At 42.6% G+C, this 11395-nt stretch overlaps 1 protein-coding gene across 4 annotated transcripts; it reads left to right on the top strand.

Annotated features, from left to right (window-relative positions):
• LOC138604218 (CD9 antigen) lies at positions 1-11149 on the top strand. 4 transcript variants are annotated; one of them, XM_069676091.1, is made up of 10 exons: positions 1-87; positions 344-449; positions 1321-1426; positions 1517-1614; positions 3058-3132; positions 3224-3325; positions 3601-3696; positions 3835-3918; positions 5813-6035; positions 8604-8695. In XM_069676091.1, the coding sequence occupies exons 2-9, from the start codon at positions 384-386 to the stop codon at positions 6026-6028; spliced, it is 843 nt and encodes a 280-aa protein (XP_069532192.1). In that variant the 5' UTR covers positions 1-87; positions 344-383; the 3' UTR covers positions 6029-6035; positions 8604-8695. The 4 variants fall into 4 exon arrangements, with proteins under 4 accessions (XP_069532192.1, XP_069532194.1, XP_069532193.1 ...); XM_069676093.1 differs by lacking the exon at positions 5813-6035 and having other exon boundaries at positions 8604-11149; XM_069676092.1 differs by having other exon boundaries at positions 344-415; positions 5813-8696.
• Positions 11150-11395: the final 246 nt, after the last annotated feature.

The following is an 11395-nucleotide window of genomic DNA, read 5'->3' as shown; positions in this document are numbered from 1 at the left end:
AACACGCAGCCACATTTTTGCTTGGATTCGTTTCTTTCCACCAACTTCACGAAGAAAAGGGACACTTGAAGAGTTCTAAAAATACAGGTATATGTTTTATTCGCTGTTAATTTTGTGTCTATATTGACTGCAACATTACTTAATGCTATACATGATATGGTAAAAACAAAATGCACCGTTAAATCGATTAAACGTAGCCTACTACTCATTATCTAAAAGGCAAAATACGTGTAAAATGTAACGCCAAGAGGTTATTGTGCGTGTACAGGTGTCTATTTTAAGTACAATCTGTCGCGTGCAGGCCTGTGCAAGTGATGAGGTAATTCGTATGTACACCTTACAGACTTAACAAGTGGACGTATCACAGCAAACCGCTGGTCATCATGGCACTGGACGGATGTGGCATCTTCTGCAAGTATGTCCTCATCATTTTCAACATCATCTTTGCGGTAAGTCTGTCATAAAAATGCAATAAACAAACGCGATACTGCGTAGTTTAGTTGGAGGGGGAAAATACATTTAACCCCTTATTTTAATCTTCTGTAATGTTTCTTTTAAGATGTCATGTGAGGGGGGAAAAGGGGGCTGTTTTTGGTAACTTAAAGTAGCAGTAGGGTCCAATTAGATGCGCCATTGTTCGGCTTAGGTTTCGTTTCTGCTGAATTCCACCTCAGGTTACCTGCTCCATTAGTTTCCTGGAATCAACTGTACAACTTATTGGTTAATTATATGCTACCTTCCCCTACTCTCTAAATAACACAAAAAAAGGCGCAAGATTACAGAAAGCTTCCAGCATATTCTGGTTATTAACAAAAATAATGTTACAAAAAACTGTGACCAAGAAAAATACGCAGGAAGAATAAAAATCTCATATGACCTGCCAATTTAGTTATAATTAAATAACATGAATACAGAATTACAGATGGCTAAATCTTGTTTTTCTCCACCATTTTCCTTTATACATCTTAAACAACAGCAGAAACATTATAATTAATTCTCAAGAGAATATCAGTTTCACTTCATACACATGTGCTCTGATGTAGCACGTGCATAGGGTCATCTGAAAGTTCTTTCATGATCGTTATCATTTAATCTTACATATTTAATTATTTACTTTTACTTACTTATTTAATCTACAAACAAGTAGATATTCATAGTGATAAAAGGACATTAGTTTAGAAATTGGATTTAAACACCCTAATACGTGTTTCAAAGAACTGAAGTCTGAATATCTGAGGATGTGAAACCATGAACAGGTGCGTTGGTGTGCGGCACACCATCAGGCCTGTGGTTTGATTTATGTCTGCGTTTGTTTTGCAGGTGGTGGGGTTTGCTTTTTTGGGTCTTGGTCTTTGGCTGAGATTCAGCGATAGCACCAGAGGCATCTTCGAAATAGAGGCCCTAAGCTCCACCACATTTGTTATTGGTGAGTGCATATGTTGTGTCATTTCCTCCCAAAAAAGTCTAAAAACATTTCGCCGCTTCCACATGCCTAACGACATTCTCTGACTATCAGCTGTGGGCGTCCTGATCGCTCTCGGCTCAGTGATGCTGATTGTGGTGGTGTTTGGAGATTACGGGGCCTGCAGTGAGAAGAGATGTGCTCTGCAAGTGGTGAGACGTTTTTTCTTCACAGTCACTTCCTTGTAAAGTTTTTTTCCCTCTAGCGTCATTGCCTGTTTTACGCAATAGACTAACTGTCAGAAAAGTTCAGGGGTGATTTAGGGAAACAACTGGTGTCTAGTTTCAACGGATATGAAGGAACAGAAAAAGCTAAATTGACATACCGTTATTTTAGGATATGTTTTTATTACAGAGCTCCCTCTCGGTTGTCTTTTCACAGAAGTGACATAAAAGGCAACAAGGCCCAGGCTTTGATTTTGCCAAAGAGTCAAAGAGTATCCCTTTTCACACGACTTTTCCAGAAAATTCCAAGGCAGCCTGCCTGACATTGCCCTCGAAACATAAAAAGTACACTGTGGAATTTCATCCGCCCTCACAGCCAGACACTCCCGAATATGTCCATCTCCGACTATTACCTGCTGCGTTCGCACATCGGCTCGCCCCGACTCCTTGCAGACATTTAACTCGGAATGTAAAGTCGGTGTAAAACATCCGGCCGTTTGCGTTCGCACATGCAGCCCACCCGGACGATGTCGGGAAATTCTCAGGAGAGCGGTGCATGTGTGAAAGAGGCAGTATCATTGTATGTCGGCTCAGCTTTGATTCAAAGATAATATATCGTTTCTAAATGTGGGCCGTTGCCATAGAACACAAACATTTCCCTGCACTGTTGCTTCTCTGTGCATCCCTATAATTACAGCAGAGCAGCTACTTTGCATTGTGTATATTTATCTGTTATCCGTTCATCAGCAACTATGGATGAAGAGTCTGTTGACAGTTGCTTTGGAGACGTGTGATAAATTCATCCAGACAAAGTTTGCTTTAATGTTGAGTAACAAACAACCCGCTAACACCCGTCTTCTTTGCTTAATGGGAAAGGTTACAATCGGCATTCAGACCCGGGTAATTATCGCCTCGACTCCGATCGGCATTGATGGGAACACAAACCCTGTGCTGACACGCTAATCTCCGCCCCCTTTCCGACTCGATGCTATGCTCTGTCGGTAACTTCTGCGACTCCTCAGCGACAAATTCCAAAGCAGCACTCGAACATCGTTCCAAATTCATCGGTTCGAGTTTGATCAACAGACTAATAGATACAATAAATACCTAACCACCATGACATCTTCACTGTTTACTAACCCTGTTTCGGGCGTGTTCGTGACGTCAGACGGTGACGCAGCAAAAAAGACACAGACAGGAGTATACTTCACTGGCAATGGGAACAGAGACAATCGGCATCTATAAGCGGGGCTTCCTGGGTCTGAAAAACCTGCGTCAACACGCTAAATTTAGGTGGGAAAGGGTTAATAGTAAAAAGTCCCAGTGCTGTTAAACTCTATATCAGCACTCATGGAATGCCTCGTGTCCAACATACTGACTTAGTTGGAATAGACTGTTTTATAACTACCTTATTTACCTGTTTTCTTCCAGCTCTCTGTTCTGCTCGCTCTTCTGGCCGGAGCTGAAGTTGCTGTCGGAGCGATCGCTTATTACAGGAGGGAAGAGGTGAGGGGGGAAAACGGGATTAAACATTGCATAAATACGAACCGTAAATCCTCGCGCTGAGGACCAACATGTTGTGTTTTCATTGTTAAAGGTCGGGATGCGCATTGCAGAGTTCTACAGCAGCATGTACGCTCTGTATTTGACTAATGGAGACCCGATCATTCGCGCCACTCTCACGTTCCTCCACAAGACGGTGAGCACTCACTCGCTTTCCTTTTCAGTTGGATCATTTAAGTGTAACGCAAAAGACTTTTCTAGCTGATATTCAAATTCTCTTTTGTAGTTAATAATCTCATCTTAGGTCAGCTTGGATTTTATTTTCCCTGTTTTGATAAAAAGACGGCGCTCCAAGTCGCTGTAGTGAAATATAGAAATAATGTAATCGTTAAAGGCTCCTTTTAATGATGTTATAATGTGAAATGTGTGTGAGTGTTTTCTCTACCCTCATCTTCCTGCTCCTCCTCGTAGCTTCACTGCTGCGGAGTGACCGGGGTCCCGCTGGTAGAGATGACCGCAGTGACGTGTCCCAAACCAGATGGGTTCTTTGAACACATCGTCATGCCTGTAAGTTTGAGCAACGCAGGGGAAAACTTTTAAGAATAATTGAGCTCTTTTTCCCGGTCTTATCTCTGGACATTAAACTGTAGTATTCTGCTGAGCACAGCACTGAGCACACTCACAGTTTCTTCTGTCTTCCTGCAGAACTGTCCTGGGATCATCGCCACTGTGTTCGACAGTAAAGCGCCTCTGGTGATGGGCATCTTTGTTGGAACTGGAAGTCTTCTGGTAGGAAAATATTTAGCATGGTGCGGTGAGATGTTACTGTTGTGTGTGTGTGGAGCCACAAAGATCAGACAGGCGATCAGAAGCCGGTGACAGATCGTTGGCTTGGTTTGGTTCAGTGACGATACTGAATCCTGCAGAACATAATGTGCAGGAGAATACGTCAAACATTTCTAATTAATAAGTCATTATTTGGGGTTTTTATTTAAGATTAAAGAGTTAAAAGTAGTTTATTAAAAAATTACTACAGGCTACAGCCATGCTAATAGCTCTGTGCGGCTGTAGCCAATATAATGATTGTCCCATTTCCCATATTTAAGCAAAACTGTTAGTTAGTGTAGCTCTGACTGACGTTACATTCACTGCCAGCGCTGCACTGCGATAGGGCTGCACGAAATGTCGTTTAACAATAGCAATTGCGACTTGCGCCTGTGCAACAGTCACATCGCAGGAGGTGCGATAGTGAAGCAAATTGAAACACGTCAAGCTGCTACTTGATTGTTTCTCATTTTCCATCACTCGGAAAAGGAAAGGAAAGTCTGTCTTGTATAACATTAGTGCAGCGCTTCACCAGAGCACAGAGTAAAGTGACCGCTGTGCAGCAGAGTCTGCGTCACCTGCCTGTCAATCCCGGATCCCATCAGCTATAGTCTGACGACGATATAACCTCTGGGGACACCGGTGAACTCGCCGGGCGATTAAACAACTTCCAGTGAAGACTTCCTTTTCCGTGTGTTTACCTTCGCCCAAATTTCAACATCATGACGCAGATTAGTAACAAGTCAAAATGAAGCTCTGTCAGGTCTGTCCCCAAGAGGAGAAGAAAGCTACGTTTAAAATGCTCGTTTGTTGAACGGAGGTCGGATCGATCATTTCTGATGCATTCGAGGAAGTCGGGAAATCTGAACGGCTTTAGTGACGAAGCGTCAAGGGAATGTCAAGTTGAATTTTTGATCTGGAACTGAACGTGCTGCAGATGTCTGATTATAGAGATGAATCGTGGTCAGATCATGCTGATGTGCTGGATTGCTTTTGCTCTCCACGTGGACTGTTTTTCCTGCACGCTGCAGCCTGCTGACACGTGATTGGTCAATATCACTCGGACTACAAGTGTACTACAAACAGAAACCAGAACACTTGCCATTCCGGAAATCCACGTCCCTTCTTGTAGAATCTGTAAATAGAGAAAACCTGTCTGTAAGCTGTGAACGAGCATGCAACGCTGCTGCCGTCACAGATCATGTTAGCGAGCTGATCGATGCAGACGCTCTGTGATACGAGGCAGCTTTTCAGGGAGTGTGTTCCCGTTATCAGCGGCACCTCGTCCCGGTGCTCGTTAAGGCTGCGGTTATACGAACGGGCCGTTCACGGAGCGGACGCGTTTGCTTTTAGCGGCTACACCTGCAGCGCACACACGGCACGGGGTTCTGTGTGCCAACAGGAAGTAGGAGACAATGTTTGTTTCCGAAAGTCACTGAGCTGGTCACGCTGATTAAACATACAATTGAACAACGTTGCAAATGATATGACATGGTATGATGACATACCGTTTAAGCAACTGTCTGTATTTGTTCTACCAAACGTGTCGCTCCACCTGAACTCTAATTATTCATGCTGGTGTCAGAGTCGCTGAACCAAGTGTGGTGAAAGTCAGAGAGGAGTTTTGTTTTGTTTGAAGAAAATAGTCCCAAATAATAAGTATGATTGTTAATTGTTTGTATGTTCATGAACACACATTTATCTGGTGTAATGTTCGTTTTTTCTCCATCAAGTCTTTTGCTTTAGTTGTTCGTGAAGGTTTTACCACGTTCTAACCTCTGTGCATCCCTCTGCTTCCCCTGATCCATCCTCCCCCTGCCACGCTTTGAAATGTCTTCTTTGCTTGTCACTCCCAAAGATCATAGCTCTGATTTGCAGCACAATCCTCACTAAACAGCTCAAGCAGCCCACCTCAACTTCCCAGTACATCATCCTGACTCAGTCCACCCCTGTGTTGTCCAACCCTCCATCCTTACACCCTGAGTTTTACCCCGCCTCCCACCCCATCCCTGACCAGGACCCTGTCGTCTTCACCCCTCTCACTGTGACCAACGTCCCTCTGGCTCAGGCTTAGTGCGCTTGTCAGTTCTCACTCTCATTTCATTTTGTCCCACAATGCTCTGCTGTAGAGAGTATGAAATAGTTTCTACCTGTTCTATTCTGCTTTCTTTAAAGGAAAAATCCACCAAAGCAGGACTCTAAAAACAGCCTTCCATTGGTCTATTTGCTTGTTGCCACAGATTCGTAGTCAAATTAGCCGGGATTTTGTGAGCCTAGGCACAGAGGGGAAGTCAAACAGCCTCTTATAAAGCTGATAATTTACACAGTTCCAAGAATGAAGCGTCACTAAGGCCCTGTCTACACCTGGTATTAACACGTGTCCTAAGTGATCCGATCACTAGCGGACAGCCTTGAGATCTGATCACTTAGGCCACACTCTGGGACACATTTGTCCACTTTTGTTTGCCAGTATATACTCGTATGTCCCGGGTTACATGGAAGGACCGCCCACTCCTTGTATTGTGATCGGGTCTCCGTTGTTCCTGTTACGCCCAGCATGTGCAATCGCAGTGTACGCATTAGATCAGCATGTGCATGAAATACAAGATAAATTGCGCCCCCTGTTGATTCTATAAGGGACAGTGCGTTTTATCACAGGGCTGGGACAAAATGTTGATATGGCAATATATCATCGCCCTGACTCAATACAATTATCGATAGGCGGGTGCCAAATATTGATTTTTTTAATTTCCAAATATTTGCCGCTCTAACAGATTTCCCTGCAATTTTGATTCGCTGCGTCGCTGCTTCATGACTCCTCGTGGTGACGCGTATGACATGACGGCAACATGAACACAAATTCAAAGAAGAAGTTAATCAGATATCGGGATGCATCATTCTATGATTGTCTTGCAATATATCAATTACTGCAGATTCGCTGTATCGTGATATTATCGTTATCGCGGGTCACGTATCAAATCGTGAGTTCACCTATGATTCCCTCCCTGCTGGGCATAGTTGTTGTACATTTGATATGCTATGTTTCACCTTGTAAAGTTTGGTTGGAGAGTTGGTAGAGTTCCACACAGAAGTCTTTGACGGCTGCAGAACGCATTGTTCTCCGAATCTCACGGCATCACACCTGTTAAACCGACAACTGGTGCTAATGCTCTCGTCTTTTGTCGTTTAACGGCGGTTAGCAAACAGCTTCCAGATGTGCGACAGCCACCGCCTGATGGTAGTAAAGCATTACAACCAGGAGCCGGCAAAAACTATGGTAAATCTATCTAAGGTACATGTAGAGGAAGAGGCAATCATTCAGCAGGTGAGCAGCCTCCCGTGGGAAGCACGCAGTTTTTGACAGTCGTCGTTTAGCTTGGCTTTGTTTGATTTGCGTTCAACTTTATGGAGTGTATGTAGATCAACGTAGGTTAATTGTAAAACGGACTCATTGACTGCACTGCTTGTGGACACGATCACTTCAACGCGCCACCCGGAAGACGACGCGTCAGCTAGGCGAGCACCGGTATAGCAGCCGCTCAGTGGCTTATAGGTTTATGTTTAGAGATAGACCGATATGGTTTTTTCAGGGCCGATACCGATTATTAGTAGTCAAGGAGGCCGATAACTGATATTTGGAGCCGATATTCATTTGCAGTAAAAGTGAAAATGTTGGCGTCAACATTTTGAATAATACAAACTCCGACACTTAACTTTGTTTAAATGCCTTTAAGCATCTGTTTATTAAACAAACGAACAAAAAGCGCAGGGAGTTCCCAGGGTCAGCAGCATCTCTTATAAAGTTAACTGATAATTAAAATAAATAAATTAATAACTTCCTGAAGTTTTATTAAGTAAATAAAACAAAGTTAAATACAATTTGCAAAGAAATGAACTTTTTCTCCTCTCCGCCGTGTGTGTGAGCACTCTGCACTCTAATCGGCCGTCGGCTAAAAAAAAAAAGAAAAAAGGCCGTTGCCGATATGCGTCAAAATGCCGGATATCGGTGCCGATAATCGGCCCGGCCGATAATCGGTCTATCCCTATTTATTTTGTTTGGCGAAATCAAGTCACTTAGAATCCAGGACCCGGCCCTTGTTAGCAGTTCATTACAGTTTATAATAATGTAGCTCAAAATACGCTTCATAGGAGACGAGCATCTAACGCTACAGAGAGTCTGCAATTTAGTTCATGCTTAATAAACCACACAAATATAGAGTGTGTAACACTAGAGTTTTAAATCTTATTCAGCAGCCCTTTCTCTCTCTCCCGCTCTGCACAGTTTTGAGTCTGATACAGGGCAATGAGGCTCCGTGTTTATTTGCATATAGAGCGGGGAAGTGAGAGCCAATCCCAGGTGACTGGAGACGCATGTTGATGCCAGGTGTGAACAGCCGTAATATAAAAATAAAACATGCATCTACAGTAGAGTTTGGTTTTTCCTTTCAACATCAAAAATTTCCCCTTTTTCAAATTGAACTTGAGTTTCTGTTGTGATTTCTGCATGCAGGCTGGTGGCAGGGGCTTATTAGTGCATCCGCTCTCATTCTGTTGCTGGTTTAACCCTGGAGGTGCTGATGAGGAGGCTCTTCAGCTCTTTGTCCCTTCCCTGCTCTTTACTTCCCCTCCTCCTTCTGTTTCCCCGACAGATCATCGCTCTCGTCTGCTCCATTATCCTCCTGAAACAACTGGGCAGAGTCCAGCAGGAGGTCACCGCATACTATCGGACCGTGTACTGAGAGGAGGACTCGGCGTTCAGCCCTTCATCGGCCCTTTCTCTGCCTCATCACAAGTAGACCATCGCTGGAGATCAGGCTCGACCAGCAAAGAAATGTTTACAGATTGTTCTGAACTTTAAACCACACTGGCTTCAGAGTTTAAATATGTTAAAATTGATTTTTATATCCTTAAACGTCACCGTGGGCTTATAATGAGAAGAAACAGAAGCCTGCATTGTCCTTTTTGTAACTAATCGTGCAGGATCTCTGCTGAAATGGATGCTACTTATAATCAGCCATTATTCATGTACCTAGAATCCGTCACAGCCGGACAGCGTGAGCGTCGTACCCTGACAGGCCGCTGCATCATCGTGGCTGTTCGATAAGTAGAAGATGAAAAGACTTTGGTTTCACGACGAGCTCCGTTAGTGAGAGACTTTGATTAAATTAAACTCTTTTCTAACAGACGTCGTTTAAATCAAAGTGACAGTAACAGACTGTTAAAATTAAACTCCATTAAGTCTAAACAAAGTCTCTAACTATTAGAATTTAATTTAAACTGTTGGTAACGGACCTTTTGTGTAAAGAAGACTGTTAGTAACAGACTTTAAATCAATTAAAATCAAACTGTAAGAAAGAGACTTTTAATTACTTATAAAAGTCTGTCAGACTAAATTTGAAGACCAGCTCCAGTCACATTTTAAGATGTATAAAATGCTCTGCCGAATCACTCCCGAGGAGTCTCCTCCTTCTCCCTCAAACACTCCTGAATAAGCCCCGCCCACTACACACATTTCCAACAGCCCCCTCCATCTTTAAAACAAAACACGGCTCTGCCATAGTTTAGTGGCAACTTGTTGAAACGTAGCTAGCTTGAAATGTAGTGCCGTAAAAACCGGAATATAAGACGCAGTCTGTTTGAGGGGTATCCCAGAGGGCAAAAGGTTTTCTATAGCTATTATTAATAAAAACCTGTTTACATAAGTTAGCAAGTTATTTCAACACTATTTCAATTTATTTCAAACACATCCAGAACATGCGCAAACTACAGCCTACCATCCGTTAGCTAGTTGTGTGGTAGTTGAGCTCAGCCTACGGTAACGTTGCTTGTTGCGAGGGTGGTGGCTGCATGTCGGTGACGAAGCCCGAGCAACAATCAAGTGAGTTTAAAACGGCACTGCAGCACATTGTAAACACACCAACATGCCTTTGCATTTTATGCTAGTATATTGGTCGCACTGGTACGTAGGACGCAGCCCACTTTATAGATGAAAACATGTATATATTTTACAGTAGTTAGTAGCAGCAACGTTAACGTTAGTAGTGAGTTTGCATAAATTACAATGACTGTTACAGCTGGCTCGCGCATCACCAAAGTGGTTGCCATAGGTTACACATAATGATATGCATAGCGTTACCCCCTTCTTTAACGGGATTTGCTCCTTAGGTTTGTGACGTCTCAAACCGGCAAATCTGAAAACGTGTTGTTCAGCCTGTCCTTGGTACACTGCAGTTTAAAAGCAGACAGGCGCAGCCATGGCGATGACTGCTCATGTTGTAGCACATGAAGAACACCACATGGAGATGTTTACAAGGTTGAACACTGGGTTTTCACTGGAGGGGGTCTTTAAATAAAACTGTTGAAAAGAGTTGATACAATCTTAGTAAAAGTCTTTTTGTTTAAATCAATCTGACAGAAACAGACTTTGTCTAATTAAACTTTAAGTAACAGACTGAATTATAATCAAACTGTTTAAAGAAACTTTCCACTCAAATCGAACGTTTTAACACTTTAGTTCTTTCACGCTGCTTCTGATTTGTGCTGTCACGTTGCTGCATATGTACGAGTTAAACACTCGTAGAGTTTCATGGTTTGTGTTAAAACTTGTGCATTAATTCTAAAAGGGATAATTTTCTTTTAAGTGCATTTAAAGTCTTTTTAAAGCTTTTTTTTTAAGGTAATGTCAGTAACTATAATCACATTTTGTAAAAGATGTTGCTTTGAATCATCTGAATAATCACACAGGTCGTTATAGAGGTATAATGGTACAGTCGTTTAATTTTTGTTTCATGTTTAGTAAAAATTGCGTTCCATTTAATGACTCCTTATCGTGCTCCAGGACCACACGACGGGTCATCTCAAGCTTGACTAATACTCTGCAGTGTTTTGTGAGTGTTTGGTTCTGTGTAACTGATTGTATAAACATGTTAAGTGCCGCCTTCCTGTAAACGCCTCTGTGATATTGAGGGAAACATTCTGCTTCATTAGTCACACCTTCCTGCCAAACTTTAGTGACCAAACAGACGCTCGTTAAGCTTCCTCTTGTGAACGAAAACGTCGACGCCGTACGTGTTTTCTGATCGTTTTCTTTCTCTGCACTCTGTAGAACAAACGTTAGCTTTGCACTGTTGTTTAAAAAGGGGTCACAATTTTGTTAAATAAATGTTGTATGGAGGACTTTTCCCCTCTTCACTGAGACTTGTGTGCTTGTTATTTTTAATGACACCAGAGGAGTGCAGTTGTGTTATAAAAGGTATTTATTACGTTTCTTGTGCATCACTGTCGGGACCTGGAAAGAAAGAAGAAGGGGGGTGATTGACGGAAAAAGGGGAAATCATTTAAACCATGTTTTATGCATTTTACATTTATGTTTTTTTAGTTGGCTATTATAATTGTTATTCGATGCAGTGAAATTTAGAGATAAAATTGAGCAAAGGGACGG

This window comes from Semicossyphus pulcher, unplaced genomic scaffold, assembly GCF_022749685.1.
Source record: "Semicossyphus pulcher isolate SPU_LCO1_2020_fin unplaced genomic scaffold, fSemPul1.0.p SCAF_25, whole genome shotgun sequence".
In the NCBI taxonomy this organism is placed as follows: Eukaryota; Metazoa; Chordata; class Actinopteri; order Labriformes; family Labridae; genus Semicossyphus; species Semicossyphus pulcher.
Note: the sequence above shows the minus strand (reverse complement) of the source record. Positions and strands in the feature narration are given on the sequence as shown.

Excerpts from the sequence above, each read along its gene's own strand:
- LOC138604218 (XM_069676089.1), top strand. The coding sequence starts at position 384 with ATGGCACTGGACGGATGTGGCATCTTCTGCAAGTATGTCCTCATCATT. Across the intron at positions 450-1,320 it reads TTTTCAACATCATCTTTGCG|GTGGTGGGGTTTGCTTTTTT; the intron begins GTAAGTCTGTCA and ends TTTGTTTTGCAG. Across the intron at positions 3,326-3,600 it reads TCACGTTCCTCCACAAGACG|CTTCACTGCTGCGGAGTGAC; the intron begins GTGAGCACTCAC and ends TCCTCCTCGTAG.